General features: G+C 36.5%; 1 protein-coding gene across 1 annotated transcript in view; it reads right to left on the bottom strand.

The window, feature by feature from the left end:
• Window positions 1-21,592, bottom strand: part of LOC120636074 — a 111,910-nt gene that overhangs the window by 75,429 nt on the left and 14,889 nt on the right. Inside the window, exons 3-4 of the mRNA XM_039907357.1 lie at window positions 13,237-14,526; window positions 7,494-7,659 (exon numbers count right to left, since the gene is read on the bottom strand). Coding sequence (XP_039763291.1) covers window positions 7,494-7,659; window positions 13,237-14,526 — 1,456 coding nt within the window. The remainder of the gene's footprint in view (window positions 1-7,493; window positions 7,660-13,236; window positions 14,527-21,592) is intronic.

Here is a 21,592-nt window from a genome sequence, read left to right as displayed (position 1 = left end):
AGCTAAAATGTTTAAAGATTAAGTGTTAAGTATGCATTGCACTTTTTTTTCATGTTATATACACTGGCAACAATCAATAAACAAAGCACTCATTTATATCGTCAAATGTCATTAATTTCTAAGGCGTATTACAAACGTATACACTTAATATTACTGCAACTAGAAACTGCAATTGAAACTGAAATTGTGTTCGGTAATAGCTGCCGGACACAGTCGCCAGTCGTTATTTCTATATACCGAGCACATTCGACTAGGTTCGATGCGCGTTGCGTTCAATCGTTCTCGTAAAATTGCATGGTTTATGAAAGTTGCTAGCTTCTTCTACTGGCAAAAATTGATCTGGATATGTATACAGATATATGTATTATGTTATACCGGGTTGAATAACGATTTCCGATATGATTAGTTACCATAGACTTATCAGAAAGTTTTTTCTAGGTTACCATTTGGTACCTACTGAAACTATTAAAACAACAAAAGCAAAATAGATTGCAAAGAGAATAACTTCGAGATAGAATTCAGTTATAGATTTGAGAATAATATAATTTCAGACTACCTTTCGTCCGCGGTTTCATTCACATTTTATTCTATTTTCAAAATTATTTCTTAGTGAACGCCTTATAATATATATAATATACCTATCTGTATGTCAAATTGCAGTCACGTCTTTCCAGTATCGTTGCCAGTAGGCTTTCCAGTAGCCTTGTATCGATAGATCAATCAGCTAGTCAGTCAGTTATTTAGTTAATTGCTCATTCAGTCTCAATTTTCGTTTTATATATACAGATATGGAATAGTTTCGGTTATGTTTATAGAGCTCCAAAGTATCCTCTACTCTGTTAGTTATAGTGTATATACAGAGAACACTTTTTTAATGGCAATCCTTGTATGGAAGCAAGTGTACACCAATTAGGCAAATAGGATGAGGACACTGCATGCATATTACTGTAAGAAAATAAAATATTCAAAGGATTCGTGTATCCATGGAAAGCCAAAGTGCCTTCGTTTGCAGAAAGCCTAAACGCGGTCATCAATTCGTAATATTAATTAATGTAGCTATCGAAGGACGATCATCGAAGCTATATATGCACTATATACTAAGCGTTCTGGTCATTCTGTCATTAGAATAACCGGAATATGAGACATTGTATACATATAAGCAACGTAATTACAGGCACATGAGGTTTACCACCTACGCTTCAGGTTGAAGAACAAAGGGGCTGCGCTTAGTCGGACGTGTAATTTGCATGCCCTGCGAAGTGCGCTCTGATAGTTATCCACTTATATCAGGTGGACCAACAGCTCGGTCCGTCAATTATTAATATAAAAAAGCATATAGTACATTTTTATAAATTTAAAATGCATATAAAAAATTTCGGAACCGACAGGATTTGAACCCGCGACTCTCTTGCAATCGCGGTCTGAGCGATGTAGGTTTAAAAAAAATAATTATGAAAATCATATAGTACATAATCGGGGAAGTGGTGAAAGCCTAATGCATGGGACTTCATTCTCACTTTCAGGGGGCAGAGTTCGAACCCCATCACGCACCACTAACTTTTCTAAGTTATGTGCGTTTTATGCAATTAAAATATCATTGTATAGAAGCAGGCGTTACTTTCCGGAAATCCATGATATCATCATCATGAATAATTGTTAATCTTAACAATTATACATTGTAAAGTCAACATCTCCTGAGGATGCTGCGGTCGAAACGATACATATAGAGTATACATTGCCTAAGATCTGCTTGGTAAATATAAGGGTTGAAGAAATTATAAATTACACCATGCTAATTCTCGTGCTTTTTGCAAATTAAGCTTAATTTTCATAATTAAAATATCACTTGCTTCAGCGGTGACGGATAACATTTGAGGATACCTACATGCCTAACAGTTCTATATAGTTTTCTCAAAGGCGTGTGGTGTTCACCAATTCGCACAAGACCAGCTTGGTGGACTACTACGGCCTTAATCCTTCTCCTCTGTGGAAGACCCGTGCCTGCAGTAGGATGGTAATGGGTTGATACGATGATGACAGTACATATTCAATAGGGTTTAATTCATACAGCAAATTTTGTTTGGTACCCTAAGGGGATGGCAGCATAAGTTACAATATTAATAATAAGTTACAGATAGCTAGTGATAACTAGTGGTAATAATTTACAGATTAATATGTTTTAAAATCGACGCTAGAAACGACCCCTTCATTTCTGTAGGTCCATCTTATCTAAAATGTAAAAAACAAAAAAGCGTGTGTGTACTTATGTGCACGCGTTAGAAGTTATTTGGTGTAACAAGATAAAATTCTTTTCATAAATTTTACCTTTTGCCTTATTCTACGTTTGTAGAAAAAACGACACTAACAATAGAAAAAAGATATTTCATACCTTGAAAGTTTATTATAACGCACTATCTAGTTACATAAAGTTTTTTAAATATCACAAAAAAAATATTTCTACATAGTTAAAGAAATGGACATAATAAACAAAATTAAATTTGGAACACTAATGGTCTCGTTATCGGACAGCCATGTTTCACTCAACATTAGAATTTTAGATATTTGTACAATTGAATCAATTAAATCACCGGAATGAGCCCGCAGACTTTGACAATCCAAAGTGTACACTGTCAAACCTTAGGGCTAACTTCAGGATGTCGGTTTATTGTGACGGTGTGCATCGTAAAAATTTACTCTCATCATTTTCCCTAACGCGCCAAAAGAGGTATAACTTCAATAAATAAAAAAATATCATGCATCTTGGTAAAATTAGATACGTATGAACTTTACGTTAGGTAGAGAAATTATCTGCCTTGCCCGCTGTGCGCTGGTCATTAGAGTAGCCTGCCGGACTATATTTCCATGTTGCTGTCTACACTATATTTATTTTTATGAAATAACTATCAACTGTTTGGTTGGGCTAGTGGTTCGCGTTTACAGTGTAGTCTTGAGTGGAAGCACGCTATCCTAGGAGTATCATTATCAACGTATTAAAAGACCTTTACATGGCGCGGGGGCTCCTCTCAGAATGAGAAGGGATTAGACCTTAGTCCGCCACGCTGGCTAACTGCAGATTGGTAGACTTCACACACCCTTGGAAACCCTATGGAGAACTTTCAAGCAGGCACGTTTGCCAACGAAGTTTATCTTCACCGTGTGAGAGCTATGTAATTTAATTGCTTACATTAAAAACGCACGTAGCTCCTTAAAGTTAGAGGAATCTAACTCGCCCCCCCCAAAAGCAAAGCCAAAGCCTTACCCACTAAGCTACCACCTGGCTGGCATGAGGCTGGTAACAGTGGCGTGCACTGGGTTTTTGACCAGGGTATGTATAAAGCAGGAGCTTGGCATAAAATGGTGAAAGTCCTCTCCAATACGAGTTACATAAAAAAAATATGGGTATGCAGTGCTTTTGCGCATGTATGAAGAGCAAGCCATTGGCTGGTAACTAGTAACCACCATAGCTACCTAAAGCAAAACCAGATATTATTAACTTCAGAAATGCCCTGAGACACGAACAGAACCCGAAGGAAACTCGATACTCCCACTATAAGGTAAAAAGCGCAACGACAGGGAAGTTTTTTTAATAAATGAGAAACGAGACCTTTGTAGGAAAGGTGATAAAAACTAATTGAATACTTTTCTTACTTTGTAAAACGAACCGCTCCCATTATGCTATTAAGGGACCGTCTAGCGTATATATATGCGACTTTTTTAAGCCCGTTATTTGAATACTATAAAGGCATCGGCTTTTATTTAAAAAATAATGTTTTAAGAGTCTCTATACATTTTTAAGTATTACTTAAAACTATGTTAAAATGTTTTAAGTAATAGTTAGTGTAAAATAATAATTTTGAAAGCATTAATGTTATCGACATAATTAATTAGACCCGAATCCAGTTCACTTGATGTAATTACACTTTCCTTTTTGTTTTTTTTTCTACAAACTCACCTGTAAGTGACGATGCAGTCTACGATGTAACGGGCTAACCTGTTAAAGGTACGGCAGTTTTATTAAACCCATACCCCCTAATCGATTCTAAGCGATATTAAACCGGAACGTTAAATAGCCTCCTACCAGACACTGTCCACTCTCTTTGTTATTAACTTTCCTACTTTACTAGTTTATAATAAAGTAGGAAATATTTATAACGTAGGGATTCATCCACATTCAAATTAGACTAACGGACTCTCAGTGTTTGGATTCATCCGAAGTGAGACAGAGAATTATACATTTTATGTGAAGGCAGACACACTCCCTCGAGATGCATCATGTCACAGCTCGTCAGTTAAATGTGAATCAGGCATTTAATGCACTCGTCAAGTTTCAGAAATCGAGTTCGAATTGAAAATAACATATTAGCGTCGGAAAATATCAAAGTGTGCGTGTGTATGTGTGTTGTAAATACCATAAACTCAAGACAATATAAATAATTATTATGATTGCAAAACTGGATAAACGTAGTAAAAAAGATAGCTACGTAAACAAGAGCTAATCAAAGCCAATGAAAAGGCTACAAATTGTTTCAAAATGAGCTCCCATATTTTGCAACATACATTTGTATTTATTGTGCGGCGGCTGGTGTCTTTCCCTACGAGTGTTTACTTTATTCATCTCATATTAGAAATATGTTTATATACTAGCAATTGCCCGGGACTTCGTCTGCGATGAAATTTTGATTTCTGAATTGAAAGAAATCCGCGGGATCGTCTCCGCGTTCGATACGTTATCAAGTAACAGCCAGACCGAAATAGTTACACTCTATAGCTCTCTATAATACACCTGATTTATAAAAGCGAAGTTTAAAAAAAATCTGTTAAAAACTCTGCGTATAAAAATAAAGGATATCGGTAGTGTGCACCTCAGGGTGATTTAAGCGGATGCCTGCGACATTGTCTGTGTAGAATTCCTGATTTTATGCCCTTCTCCAGAAGGAAAGCTACCGGCACATTTTAATTTCCTTAAGATCAGTTCATACAGTAGATGGCTGTACGGTACTAAGTGTCAAAGTATGTGTTTATCTTGTATGCTGCTGTCCTATTTTAACCATTCTTAGTCATTCCTCTCTTTTCCCTCTAAAAACTTCTCGTCTGTTGTACTTGCATGATTGACTTTCGGCCCATTCATTCACAATTATATACCTAAATGCCAATTTTGGTGTCTCTAAATGCAAAAACATAGGATTTTCATACAAAATTCCAACCCCTGTTTTATCCCTTTAGGGGTAGATTTTTTAAAATATTTTTCTCACTTATGAATATGCTTTTACAGAAACCTTATTTCAAATTTTCAGGATTGTAGACTTAATAATAAAAAAACTAACCAAAACCTTTAATTCCCTATTTCACTACCCTTAAAAGGAGGATGAGGATTACCCTCCAACAATACGTTGATATGAATATTTTGACGTGACAACGTCTTATAAATTGGTTTGCCGGGTGACACTTCAAGAAACTGCGTTACGCTCCGCTCACGTTATGCGCTCACAATGAGAGCGAGTGAGAGGCACGCGTCCCTTCCACTCGGGCATGGTTAGCCCGCCTAAGAGCGAGAGAGACAGACATAAAAAGTGAAAGGCACGCGTCCCTTTGTAGTAAACGCTGTTTCATTGTACGCAAATGTATTGCAAGTTATTAAATGTATATTTGTATATAAATACGTATGTATGTGTAAAGGTAAAAATAAAATTTTGTTAATATGAAATTCAGTGCGAGATTCTTTGTATAAATTAATGTTTTAAATATAATTCTTTGTATAAATAAATGTTTTAAATTGTTACTATTATTTCATCCTTCTTCCTACTATACGAATGAATATTCACATTAAAATTATTTTACCACTCAAAGTCGTTGTCACGTAAAACTTTCGCCCGTATACCGACTTTACAGGCAACCAATTTTTGTTTTTTTATTTGTGATTACTACCTAACTACCTACCTAAATACGTTAACCTAAAAACCTAATAAAATGTTGGTGCTTTTAACTTCAAAAACATAGGACTTTTATACAAACTTCCATCCCCCATTTCGCCCCCTTAGAGGGTAATTTCTTAAATCCGTTTGTTAGATGATACCGACGCCTTAGAAGGAACTTATTTTTGGAATTCGTGATTAGTCAGTGAGTGACTGAGTGAATAACTCAGTGGTTTTCTCTTTTATATGTATAAATGAAAAACCGAAATTATACTTCAGAAGCTTTAAAGGCATATTATTTACGCTAATAGTTTTTAAGTAAACCATTGCCATAGTTTTTACTAAAAAAAATAAGAGCCATTGCACGAAAAAATAAAATCAAGTGACTCCTGCCACTTTATTACGTACGTATCGCGTTGCGTAGGTATTATGCACGTGACGGTCTTTTATCTTCAATAGGGTTGCCATAAGTAAACACTTAGAATGCTTTGAATTCGTTTGTATGGAAAAATAAATATGCTTCTTTTGATTTAATATATTTACAGGGTGATTTCCTTATGAAGTATACATATGCATTTTTCAATTTTATTTAGTAATTCGCTTTCACGTTGTATTATGAGAATAATATAAAACGATACACGTTTATGAAGTTAAGTCATAAAGAATAACGGATATTAAATTTCCGATGCTTTCATTCAGATTGAGTCACGACGTCAATGTGGCTTGTTCAATAAAGTCTCGGTGTAAAGGCCAATTTAAGCCAGTTGATTGTACATTCAAGATCAATATTTGAATGCAATTGAAAAAGCGGAATACACTGCAAGAATTGGAAACTACAATCTTGTAAAAAGTTACTATGCATAGATCATATACTTCGAATTCCTTTTTATATAGTAGCAAGGAAAGTACCAGTAGTTTTCTACATTTCACTTGGAAATAACTTAAAAATGTTGTAGAAAATTTTGTTTCTTGCTTTTTAGTTGTATAACAAAGTCGTTTTTTTTTTCAAGACCCTTCTGAGTGGCTAGATTTGTAGACATATCTAAGTTATAATAGCTTAGTGTCATCTGCTCATAACCTTTTACTAAATATTGCTTTTCACGAAACCGGGGCGTTAATGTTGGAGGAGTTCTCCCGGCAATTCACCATCAGCTCTTTTATTGTGACTGGAATAAATTGCTTACCTATTATAAACTATAATCGAAGCACCAGTGTTATACTTATTATTGTGGTTGTATCCCTGGTCTTCATCATCAGTTTCGCTCGATTTTCGATAGCAAACGCTCATGTTACTTTAAAAAATACATAAATAGCTATATATTTGAAGAGTTCCCACAACTTCTCCGGGATCCCTTCAACAGATCTTGACCTGATGAAAATGGGACCGTACGGGAAGTATACCGTCTCAAACAAAAAAAAAATTCAAATCGGTTTGTAAATGACAGAGTTTCTAAGCAAACAAACATAAAAAAAAAAATACAAACGAATTAAGAACCACCTCCTCCGTTTTTGTAAATCGATTAGAAAGTAGAAATCAAAGGTAATAATAAAACTTTTCTTGAGAAAAATTTATTTACTTACCCTGATCGTGTTCTATACGGACGTGCCTCAGTCCGTTGAGCTTGAAGGTGAGCGTAAAGATGTAGTGATCATCGCTGCTATCTCGTACGATGAAAGAACCGTCCGGCTCATTGGATAGCAGCTTCTCGGCAGCCTCCACGGATATCGGGCCCCAATACCAGCCATACTAAAAATAAAACCCTTGTCTTAATGCCTTGTGCCATCGTGACGGCAGCTTAGAAACACAGTTGTGTGTACACACGAACTCCTCCCGCGGGTGTCGTATGAGGCGACTAAGGGATGATAACGGAGAACGCGCTGCAGCTTACTTTCTGCTGCTAATATCATCTACTGCGATCAACAGCCCATCTGCCCAGCGTGGTGATTAAGGGAAAACCGTAAAGTTGGGAGAGGCCCTAAGTCCAGCAGTGGATTAACTGGATTGGCTCAGTCACTCAGCGAAATGGAGAGCGCTATGTTCGGAGTTTGGAGTCCTTTTAAAATCGGAAATCAGGATATCCGTAGAGTAATCAGAGTTACGACATAGCTCAATGCGTCGCGAAGCTGAAGTGGCAATGGGCAGGGAAATAAAAAATTATCTAGGCGAACTGACGAACGTTAATATAAAGTAGGTCACAAAGTCTCCAATGGTCGCGACCCCACACCGTTAAATATAGTATTGGTAGACCCTAAATAGCGAATCTACCCTCACAGAAGACTTCAAACGAGACGCAGGGTGCTGCTGAATACAGGCGGCACAAGCCTAGAATTTGAACGTAGTAGTTGATCGATTAATAATGATGAAATTCATGCCAACAACAAATAGAATGTGGAACTATGGACTACAAAGCTGTAGCTTAGGTAAGTAATTTAAAACTTTTTGCATCAACAACAATACAACAATGTGGTGACTACGCATGAACTGTCCTAGCCTGGCAATACGAAACACGAGGCATTATAAACGCTGTGTGTTCATTATGCCAGTGTTTATTATGGAACTACCTCGACTTTTGGGAGTATTACAATTGTTATCATAGAAGCTTGCAACTGAAAATTCAGTCGTGTGTTCTCTCGAGCTTTCGAACACGTTACAATGGCAAATGCTTTATTATCAAATTAGCTTTTGTCCGAGTTTTTCGTCCGTGTTTATTACAGTTTTATTTACAAATTCTTTAGGGAAACCCGTTTGTGTTCCTGGTATAACTACTTCTTTTACGTGAGAAGAAGTACAGGAGATGGTTTTTTCATGAAAAATAAAAAGGACGGCCAGAACTTGCTTCGATCCTGCAACGACGACAAACTCCATATTCCATTCAGTCGCACGAAATACTATAGTAACTCTTTTACGGTTAATTGTGTCAGACTCTAGAATTCCCTACCAGCTGACATACGTCAGGCTCAATCTCTAAATATATTCAAGAAGCGTTTGGTAAACCTTTTCTTATCTATTTACGTAGTATACTGCATAAATATGTATATACTTATATTATGTATATTATGTGTGTGTATTAGAATTTATCAGTAAGCATATAAACTCTTATATTTTTTTATTTATATAACATATATATTTTAAATAATTATATATATTTATTTTAAACTTAAATTGCTGCACCAACCCGTTCCTTCGTCTTTCCTAACGTCAAAGGTTGTCTGGAAGAGAACGCTTTAGTGATAAGACCGCCTTTGCACGCTCTATTTTCTATTTCACGCTCTAGTTTTTTCTGTATATGTGTTTACTTTATATATAATGTGTGTGTGCAATAAAGCTTTCAAACAAACAAACAAAGGACTATTCCCTTAAAACTTCTTTGGCCATTTGATTTATTCCGGGACTAAAAGTAACCAATGTTACTTTACTTCCTTTAAACTATTTCTGTGCCAAAAATGAAGTCGATTGGTTATTTAGTTAAGGCGTAAAGGAAGGGCAAACAAAGAAACATATAATATTAGTTAGGATTATCGATGTTTAAGTACTTGTTTCACGCCCGACGCATGTGCCCCACCCCCTGTAACTCCTAAAGTAGACTAGAGTGCAAGCCTTGCCACATCGTCCGCAATTAATTTATCAAGGGTCAACTAGCTCACGAGCTATAATCAACTAAGCTAATGTGTTGTACTCCAATGTCTACTCGGAACAAACTCTATGTCAGAGAAAAGTTAACCACACAAACAACTAATAATAATATATAAGGATAAATAGGGTAAACGCACAAGCGTGTACATAGGTCGTCGCTTAATAAATAATCTGAATGGGATAAGAACGAGTTATAATATTAGTAATAAAATTTAAATCATATTATTATTTTCGGTGTGTTAAATATGAGTAAATAGTGGGCACCCGATTTAACCTTAGTGGTTTTTGAAAATATTATTTCACTAAAATTATCGTTTTAAGTCAATCTATAACATAAAAAGAAATTGCTGAATTAAGAAATTACTGCTTCCTGATTTCGCTATTTCCTTTTTTTAGAATATTGCTTGAAGTACGAGGATGGTTCTCACGAAGAAAAATTAAAAAAAATGCCTGTTTAAGTCTAAAACAACACTTTTCACATACAAACGATTCGTAATAATGCTTAAAAGTCAATTTGAACATTAATAACACACCACAAAGTTGTGTGTGTATTTAAGTGAGTGTTAGTAGAGAGGTTCCGGAAAGGCAAAAAGTTACTACGGGTATAGAAATGCTCAAAGCAAGAAAAAAAGCCACTAGCTGCCTGGCCTCATATAATATAGTTATAAACTGGACCCGCTAGGTGGCACTTAAATTAGGTTCTAGGTTTTTTTAAGACATTAAAACCAGTAGGAACCTATTTGGTGCAGACGTTACGCGGGTCAGCTACTAGTTATATAAAAAATAAACTTTGTTTCACAATCTTGATTCTAGTTCACGATTAGAGGATGTTAATGGCATTACTACTTATCACTACGTGTTTATGGAGGTAAGCAAATAAGACTCACTATTTCCTCATCGGATGGTAAGAGACGTTGCAATCGGATCTTTCATAGGTAACTTTTTCTCTATACAAACTTTCATCTGATATACTACACAATATACCCCGATCCACTGAGTCGCATTGCCCGCTCGGAGTACCTTATTATTCGCGCTACTCGTTTTTTTGGCTGCTAAGGGTCTTAACGCCAAGTTGAATAACGTATGTCTTTACGCAAGAATTAAGCCATCAAATGCAAAGAAAAATTTTTTTTTATATCCAACTGGTACGAGAAGTTCCAAACTAGCGCTTTCTACGCAAAAACCAACACTTCAGCTTTATTATTATTACAGACGACATTAATGCTTTGGTAGTTAACTGTGGTAAGTAACCACATAAGAAAACTATTTAGAAATTATCTATTACATGTAACGAACCGGCACGTCTAGTGGTCAAAGGACATTTTTATCTCAGAGGAGGGGATAATATTTTATCTTCTCTCACAGCTATATCAACTATCCCAGCATTGACGCACGTCTGAAAAAAATACCTTAATAATTCAAGTTTAATATTACACTTGTATTATAATGGGGTTATTGTTCCGATAGTTGTTTCATTATATGGTCTTCTCGCGAAAAGCTTCGACCAACATCTAACGATGCTTTCGCTTTTTCGCTTAGTTGTTGGATCAAGGGGAAGGCACTGATTCTTGAAACGGCACGCATTATGAGGAGGTTCCTCACCCTGGAGCCCTGGCCGCCGGTTGCGTGGGTACTCAAAGTGGTTTTTTTTTAATCTTTTATAATGTTAAAAGTTTTTCTTTCGTAATTTACAATGTAGAAAATTTTGAAAAAAAATTATATATATTATAGGAATATAACGGGATTAAACTTGTCCGATTATCTGTGCTTTGGCGAAAGATTTTCCCTCGTCAGGGGATATAACAGATTACATTTTCTCCAATACCTAAAATATGAGTACCTTCAAATCAAGAGTGAATACGCATCTTCTAGGCAAGCTCGCGAGAGCTGCGATTGCAGTCAAGCGCTCGTATTCATACATAAAAAAATAGCTTTTCAATGAACTGCAGTCCACTTTACATCCTATGGAATCGATTGCAGGACGAAGTTTTGCTTCTTTATCTGAATTTAAGATTACAGTCCCGTTTCTTTGATAACAATTGCCCAGTTAAGCGGCTTGTTATTAGTAAGATCTTAGGAACAACAAAAACGTTTTGAACAAAGTTCCTCTGCAAGCTTTGTTAACTATAGCTTTTGATCCAACTACAAGTAGGAACGAGTATACCTAATACAAAAGCAACTAGCTGCAATGTTTTATTAATTCAACACAATTCACTTTGTGTTGAAACATAAAAATTGTAGTGAAATAAAAGTTGTACCGTGATGAATAAATGAATAATATTATGTTATTTCTATATACCTATGCTAAACTTATGTATGTTTGTGTGTAACTGAAAACCTGAGAAGTACTCGACTGATTATATAAACTCTTTCACCTATACAAAGCTACAGTTTCACAAAGCAAAAATCTCATATTTTATTTCAGCCTGGAATAATGCTATTTAATTAAAAAGCAACACAAAAGAATAATCGCCACTGAGCTGCTCTATCCGAGTAAGCCGACTGTTAAGTCAGCCCACGTACCCGTCATACGTTAATCTTATGTAGTACAAAAATATTGGTCATTAGTGGATGTAAAAAAGTCCGCCGAGTCATATATAATACCTTTGTCTTTGATATAAGCCACAATGACTTCTATACTAATATTATAAAGAGAAAAGGTTTTTTTGCTTATTTGTGTTTTTACCTAATTCGCTAATGGACCGATTTTAACTGTACCAATAGCAATCTAAATTATCAGAAAGCGATATCAATTACAAAAACGGGGGAGGTCATCAATTCGTTTGCACTTTTTTATGGTTTGTTACCTCAGAAGATTGAGAATAATGATACTTCCCACGCGGTCCCATTTTCATCAGATCAAGATCTATTGGAGAAATCGAGGGAACTCTTCCAATATTATAGAAACACTTTCAGCGACTTGAGTATTTTCTAAAGTAACGTGAGTATTTGCTTTTGAAACGCACCATTTGGTCATGTAAAACTGATTATGAAGACCACGGATGGCCACCGGAATGACACAATAATATCTACTGCACGGGTTTCGATAATGGTATAAAGTTGGTAAGCAGTTTATGCTCGTTACAATACAGGAGCTGATGGTGGAGTGCCGGAAGAACTCCTCAACCATTAACGTCTCAGGGTCAGGAAAAGAAATATTTTAAGCACATTTTTTAGGAGATTATGAAAAATTTAAAGTCGCGCGCGAACGTTACAGTTTTGCGTAAGTTTACATCTATAAGAATGAGATTTCGTTAGGAACCAAAGTCGTTAACCTTGGCTGCAACCGCCGGAAACAGCTGTAGTGTATAAAACTAAAGAATGCGCAAATCACAAGAACTAAACCGATACGAGACGAACTATAAAATTAAACACAAAGTTAATAGGCAACGCAGGTAAAACCCAGCGGCACTGATAGTTACATAATAAGTTTTCATACCGCAAAATGTTTGAATAGTGGAATTTCACGTTTGCAAATCACACGGGAATTTGTGGGAAATGAGTGGAAACCGTAATACTCTAAACGTATTCCATTCAATAGCGTCCATTAATTTAACCATTATTACAAATTTTAAGTCTGATTCGCAAGTAAAACACATCGGGTTTAATTTACAGAATTCGTTCAATCTTCCAAAAAAGAATCCTGCAAATGTAGAAAAAAGTAAAATTCTAGTAAAAATAAATACTCACATCTTTCACCTTCTGGATCGATGTGGCGAAATCCATGATAGTCTCATCTTCATTTGCCGAGCGGCGTGAGTTCGAGGGATGTGGAGACTGAGGCAACGGAGGCAGAGCCCTTCGCACGGCCGCTGGGGGCGACTCACGGCCAACTCTCTCGACGCTGTCGCTTTCACTCGTTCTTCGCCACCGGAACAAGTTGCAGAAGCTTTGTTTCAAATTCATAGACAGCATACGCACGGGGGACATCTTAACTTTTGAAGTCTGATTCCCTTTCTTCGACTTATCTTTACTCTCCTCTAAGACGCCGCTTTCCTTCGCGGTAATCTCTTTGTGTTTCTTATGTTTCGCATTAATGCTAACAGTGTTCTTGTTTGCCTTCTTGTGGTTGTTATTTGTTTCAACCGGTCTTGGTAAATCGTTGCTCTCTTTCAAGAAAACCGCCGTTCCAGTCGCCTCTTTGTTAGCGTGCCGCACATGAATGCCCACGTTTGTTATTATTGTATTGCTCTTCTTATTTACTGTGTTTCGACATTCAGAATCGCTTGAGCTGGAGTAGAGAGTGTGCAGATATTTTCGCATCTCACGGAGAGTTAAATGCAGCGAGTCAGTGTCGGAATCGGTGACGGGCTTTTTGCAAGATGAGCTGGGCAAACTGTGTCGTTTCGTTTTGGTGTCTTTGTGCCTGATCTCTTTCGACTTGAACACTCTTTCGGGAGCAGCGCTACTGCTGCCTAAAATTTGGGAACTGCTTTTACCACGCTTTCGGTTGCTCCTGGGTGGTTTTTTGCCCTTGCCTCTTACGTTACTGTGACTAGGCCGGACCGTATCAATGGGTACCGCGTAAATGTCGCTATCGAAGGGGACGTTGTACATATCAGTGATGTCAGAGGTTTTGGCGGACAGAGTGTCGTGAGATATAGCCTGAGTGATAAAGCTAGAATCGTCTGCTTGGAACTGGGACACAAGGGAGTTATGACTGCTGGAGAGGCGAGAAGAGAGAGAGTTTCTAGAAGAGGGCCTATTGGCTCGACACGGGCTGAGATGTAAAAGTCTCGGACTCGCGAATCGGTGATTCAAGCACTGGCGGCGTTCATAAAGTGACTCGGGTTTCAATTTTCTGGGATATAAGGGAGAAATATGACTAGTGGTCATCGCAATTTCTAAGCTCGACGATTTAGATTTAATTATATTATCATTTGTAAAAACAACAGATGGAGGCACGCACACAGCCAAACATTTACTTCGGGTACCAACAAAAGCAGACACAGTGTCGATGTTTGTTGACCCCGGATCATCCTGTAACAAAAATCACGCGTAACTAGTAGACCCAATCTGCATTTCGCATAGTAGTAATTTTCATTAAACTTAAAATATATTTAAGAAACAATAAATGTTAATGTTTTGCAATAATTTAATGAAGCAATAAATTATAATCGAATACCTTTAACCTTACAATTTATAAGTGTACCAGACCAAAGACATTTACCAAAAAAAAAAAAAAACCTATTTGACAAACAGATATACCTGTGATCCTACCACCAAATGAAAAGAATGGTGTTTGAAGTCCACTAATCCGCACTTGGCCAGCATGGTGGACTACGGGCTAAACTCTTCCCATTTTGAAAGAAGACCCGTGCGCTGTATTGGGCCGGTAATGGGTTGATAATGACACTTATTTGACATGTTCTTGTTGTAATTGAATTCAAAGAAGATACAAACATTTTTTTTTGTAATTAATCATTCATGTTTGTCAGTTGCGAAAGAATGCCTCTGATTCAGATATATCACGTAGACGAATGAAACGAATGCATCGGAGGGTTTTCTGTCCACATCAATCAATCGCCGTGAACATTCCACGCGAGGAAATAGTGTTGTTACCAGTAGATATTGCGTAGGTTTATAATTCAGTTATGATTGATCGTGATAGAGATGCGAGCGCAATATTTAATATTCAAGCAAAATGGCTATTTGTTTTGTTTTTTTAATTCCAATACAGGTAAACCCTTAGCTGCAATATCAGCTGAACCAGTAATGTTAAAACCCTTATACCTAATCGTTTTCTACGTGGCATTATACCAGAACGCTAAATCGCTTACGGATTGGGTTTTGGGTCTATGAGTCGGCAATTTCGGCGAGGTCGGGTAAAGAAGAAAATTTTAAAATGATACCATATCTACCGTACGGTGTCTATCATTGATTAGCATCAGGCAAAATTGCAGACAAGGGTTACCTTGTAGAGAAAAAATCATTAATTGGCGATGTCAAACTCTACGTCCATTTTTAGGGTTCCGTACCAAAAAGTAAATATTGCTATTAAAATTGATCTACAGGAAGTACTTTAGAAGTGTACAACATATAAGAAAATGCGACAATAACAGTATTTTACTCAAAACGAAAGCTAGGGCGGTTCAAAACTCCCACAGCAACGGAATAACCGAGCCCAATAATTATTGCCACTTAGCTGCCTCTCCGTCCAACTGTCACGGATCCTTAGCTAGCAGACTGAATGAATTACAAAGCCGATAATTGGTCGTTTGATGTTGAATTTTGTCCATGTCGCATATCATTAACTATTATGTAAGCTGTGATCGAAACAAACGAACATTTCTTTTATTTTTGCGGCGGTTGAGTAATTTCATTAATAACTGGTCATAACGATAAGGACCGTGAGATATCTTCCTAACAAGACTGAAGTGTATCAAATATAATTTTAATTGTTTCTTGTACACTATTAATTAATTAAATAAGAATTATTAGGACATTCGTTAAAATGCTTTTAATTTAAAATGAACTGGCACATATCAAGTTACGGTTATCAAAAGTTTATTTATTCTCCCACTTTGCGAAATTACTGTAACAGTTTAAACGTTTCCTTGTTATTGGTAAAACCTTCAGTGCTCGGCTCTTACTCGCACCTAACCGTATGCCATTGTTTACCTTAATAATAATAAATATTACCAGGGCTTTTACACAATCACAACTCATGGTAAATAAAGGCGCCCAGGTACTTACAAAAATAATTATTTAGAAATAAAATAAATAGTTACGATATTAAATTGAAGTTTCACTCCAGTACCAAACACGAAATGTCGGTTATAATGTTTATTTTAAAATTCGCTTTTCCTCGTGAATGAATGACGCAAACTGTAACAAAAACTCGGAATCATATTGGAAATATACGGTATATTTTCAATGAAATGATATCGAATACTCGCTCCTGTATCCTAAACAAGAAATATTGTTTGGTGTTTATTTTAAAATTCCCATCAAACCGTACCCAGATTTCTAATAGAGTTCGAAACTGCGGCATAGGATACTGTAAGGCCCTGCACAAACGCAGACACTTTTTGTTACCGACACGGTATTATCACAGGAAACCGCCGTTGTTATTTCCGGAACGGCAACAGGGCACAGTCACCGGTTGCAACTTCTGGACACTGGTAACAGTTTAACACGGAGTTCTGTTATTGTTTCTCGTCTAACAAACTCGAACAATTGCATTGAAATTAGCTGTTTATATTGCTTGTAGCTTCAACTGACTATACATTGCATTTCTAGTGACTGATACTTTTAAATTGCAATCCTTGTACGTAGATACACTGAAAACAAACAGTGTATACGGCAGTCGTCATCATTATCAGTATCAACCCATTAACGACGATGCAAGGCACAGATCTTCTCAAAGAATGAGAAGAGTGTCGGTACCTACTGACGCTGTTTTTCTACACCGTTAAACAATTGATGATTAATTGCTTAAAACCCACATAAAAAATTAAATTAAACGAATTTATTTGTATGAATGTGTGATAAAATATTCTTAACAAAATAAAAAGCCGAAACATATCCGGTCGGGCAACCCCAAAATACAAAATTTGGTCAATTATATATGAACAATCTAGTTCTGAGGCTTAAATTACAGAAATTCATCAATTGAATGAAATACATTAACACAACAGAAAAAAATTATAAGTGCGACGGTAGCACAGAAAGGCTGAGTTTTACAGTGAAGCGGAGGAAGTAGTTGTTGATGGAAATAGACAAGACACTAAGGTATATCTGTTTGCGCAGAGCCTAACAGAAAAGTTTTGGTTATATTTGGCGGCGGCAGGCAGACGCTCGTCGAACGCAATTATCGAATTTCGAAACATGATAAAAAAAAAGTAAAAAGGGGAGTGGAGATGGATCATATTGGAAACAAATCCTTTGATCCAAACACGCTGATTTTATTTCCAAATTGGGCCGGTCTGGCCAACGACATATTATTTAGCACGTAAATTTGACATGATTTGCATTCAAAATAAGTTCCTTACTCAGGATATTATTAACAATAATAAGACTACAATAAAAACAATGTTGTATTTAAGTTCTTGAGTTAATCAGCGAAAAAAATCATTATTTGTCGTAATCTTGAAATAAAGTAACACAATAAAATACATATCTCTCATTATACTGTTATTCACAAATACACAACGAAGCATCGTAATTAAACCACAACTCAGTCAGTATTTTATACGAACATATGCCTTCGATAATTCAAAAGATAATTAAAATAGTACATTTATCAGATTAATTAATCGACAATATAATCCCATAATCCCTTTTAAAATTTCAATTTTAATTATGCTCTAAAATATTTAAATATTAATCAAATATTTGGTCTATCCATTCGTAATAATCGGGTCACGCTTTCCGGGCTCCGGGCACCGGACCCTTGAAATAATTTTGGCACGTAACGTCTATATTCACACATCTCAAAAAAAAAACGGGTATATGTTTTGTCTCAAAGAATCTACAGTATATGTCTACAAACTACGGAACATCGCCTTGGTAGCGTAAAAAAACGAACAGTACCGTCGGCGGCGAATTCTATGCGTTTTCCTTCAAAATTCCTCGGTGCCTGAGTACTGAAGTCTTCGAACCGTTGCTAGTGAACCCGTTGCCGCTGTAATTTACTATTATAGGAAAGCTTGAAGTGATACACATGGCGGGCGATGGAGAGGGCTCGAAGCTTCTCTACGTGCCTTGAAATGAGGAAATTCGATGAAAAGCCTGAGATGCTGCCATAAATAAGCGAGTTCCAACGCTGAACAGGCAATTAGCAAGCCACATAGCTCGCAAGACCTGTTGGGATCTCAATGTTCAGAACTAGCATCGGGAAATCCATTGGTGGTAGACTATCGCAAAGTACATCTAGAGAGTCACAGGAAGGAACTGTTTACCAGCCGCACCGAGTTTACATATCTCAAGCCGTGAAGTAAGGAAAATCGGTTCATATATTAAAAAATCACTGACATCGCTTACGTATGACAAACTCAATCAATCGTAGCAACTCTTAATGCATCGTAGACAATTAAACCAATTAATTTAAGCCGCGGCGGCAGATCGGAATACAGAAGCCACCAACACTCCTCTTCCCGCAGGTCTCTTACGAGGCGATTAAGGGAATGTGACGGGGAATAGGGCAGCAGCGTCGTCTGTGCTACGATACACTGCGAATACTAATCCCTGTGCCCAACAGTGTGGTGATTATGGCCCAATTATAATCTTTCCATTGTGAGAGGCCTGTAGTCCAGCAGTGAACAGTTATAGGCTTTTGATTGAATTGGCTTTACCCTTGCCCTAATGGTACAATGACAGGTCCGGGGCCCTGACACTGATATATCTAGATGGACCATTATAAATGTTTAATATTTAATACCAAACGTATCGATAAATTGCGGGAATATAATTCAATAAAGCTACCTATTGGTCAAATCTATTAAGACTCGGATTATTTGGTCAGTAGTTAATGAAAACATTGCATTTCGCGAAAACAGTTAATTCAGCACCGTTTTAAATTTTGTTTTTTTGGTTCTCACTCAATATGTTGGAGATAATTATTATGAACTATCTGATATATTGAAGCAAATTTAAATTTTACCATCACATATGTTATAGCGGTCTGGGAATGAGAACGTATCGTTACGTTCTCATTGTGGCCTGCATAGAGGGTATTGCAGACTCCAGTACGAGCTATAAATACTGGAGGTTAGCCTTTTCATAACTCTCACAATGCCTATCTTTAACTTTTGATAACTCAAACTGGATTTTATTTTCATTTTATATCTTCTGCACACCCTGTGCATACGCTCTATGCACGCCATTGGTTCTCATTCCCAAGAAGACATTTACCAAGTAGACAGCCAAGCAGTAAGGTGGACTTAATAAATGCCATTTAATTCAATTTCCGATGTTTGAAAATACCTCTAGTAAAGAAAACTATCTTATTACTCTCAAGTCTCCAATAAAAGAGGAGTGTTTTGCCAGCATTTTGATTGGCTTGCTTTTATTGTACGTAATTATCTTTTGTATACAAAAGATGCACTTTTACATGTAATGAAAAAATACCGTACCTATATCAAAGGATAACCTTCCCAGTGTTTTGCTTTACACATTTAATTTCGCAATTGTTGCTGTTTTTCTGCACAAATATAACTAGCTTTACAAAGAAATTGCTTTTATGAGCGGTAAGGTTGGCGGAAAATTAACTATGAGAGATACAACGTACAAGGTTTTTCTCTAGGCGCATATTTTAAAGAAAAATATTACGTTATTAATTTTGTTATAAATATTGTTCGAACATAACTCGAGAACCAAAACTTGTAGTGTTTAAAAAAACATTTATTAAAATAACTTAATAAACTCATTATCTCACTCAATAAATACGACTATTATTTATTTACTCTAACTCATATTTAAGTATTTGTGGTATGCTAAATTATATATTAGTTTTTATTTTTTATTTATACCAATAGTGGTGTTGTATGTATGTAGTCTGTTTTACGTATTAGTATGTATGTTTTAAACAGTTTACCCCACCTTTTCGTTTTTCTTTTTAGTTTGCAAAACCTAAGCTTGCCTTGCAGAGATAGCTCGCTACTTAGCGATAAGGCCGTCTTTTGTATCCTACTACGTACAAGTGCTTGACCTTTTTTTTCTGAACTTAATGTGGTGTAGGCACCAATAAAAAGTATAAATTAAAAAAAAATGTAGTTGGTAAGCTCTCATATATTTAAAAAAAAATAAAATTGAAGTGCCTTTTAGTGATTTTGAAACAACTGCTCATATTATAATTAGTTTACAACTTAGCACATTAAGTTAGTGAAAATAACAGAGACCGAGTATTAACAAGCTTTTGACACTACTAGTTCCCTAACTCCGAACTGGTACCTACAGAGAAATCTTTAACCGAAGGATTAAATACTTAGCTAGGTAAGAGAGTTATTATAAAAAAGGCTTCAGTTCCTGACTATTTTCAAAATTTATTTGTATAGCAATTTATGCCCAAAAAATGTTTCGCCTCTTTCAGACCTGAGATTCGAACCCAGAACCTCGAACCCAGGAAGGGTTCGGAAAACGTTACCCACGAGACTAGCAGTTGTATGTTGGTGCATATTTTTTATATACCAGGAAACTATGATCGAACGGAATCACGGGAAACAGCTAGAATCTTACAATGCAGTTCTTTGTGAGAGCGATCGTGTGATTGACATGGCATGACACGCGATGAAAAGCCATTTTATACCGCCGTACACACTCGATTGTCCCGGCGACCTACGCCAGGGTAAGGACAAAACATGTCATTTTCCCTGCACGTGGAAGTATGTTAAAAGTTTCCGATTTATCGGAAGCCTAGCGGTTCCCTACATATTCATCCTGTTACATCCCTAAAGTACTAGCATACATATTTCTTCGATACTAAGTTTGAATCGAATCAGCAATATATAAGATGTCGTATTTCAATAATCAGTTCTGCTACAGCCGGGTGGTTAGCCAAATTGCTGCCCTGCTACGGATCTTGTTTCTGTCTGCCGGCCTGGCACAATAATAAGCTAATTGCCGAAATGCATATATGTCAAATAATATGTTATTAATATAATATCATTTATTTAAATAGGTACTTTTTTTTATTTTCAACAGTGTAATTTATAAAAGAAAAACAAAAACACTATTATTATACGTCCGCGTCGGGTACAACAGAAAGGTGTTTTAAAAGCAATCAGTAATAATAAAGTAACTATTTATAGTTCTTGTTGTGAGTTTAAATTTTAATCTCAACCAAGTGTCTTACGGTCCGCGTACAGCTTCTGAAATATGTCCCACACAATCTTTACTAACTACTAGGGTTTGTCTCGAGTCCCGGTACTTTCGGGTCAAGACTCGAGACGAGACCATTGAGACTAAATTTTCGAAATTATGTTTATTTTCGAATAACTGAAGTAGTTTAATGAATTTCAAATCTTTGAAACTTTGGAAGCTCACCTAGAAGAGAAAAAACCACAACGAGCTGAGTGGTCGTTAATAATTGCACAGGGGCCGCCCC

This window comes from Pararge aegeria, chromosome Z (genome assembly GCF_905163445.1).
Source record: "Pararge aegeria chromosome Z, ilParAegt1.1, whole genome shotgun sequence".
In the NCBI taxonomy this organism is placed as follows: Eukaryota; Metazoa; Arthropoda; class Insecta; order Lepidoptera; family Nymphalidae; genus Pararge; species Pararge aegeria.
This window is presented reverse-complemented; position numbering and strand designations above follow the sequence as displayed.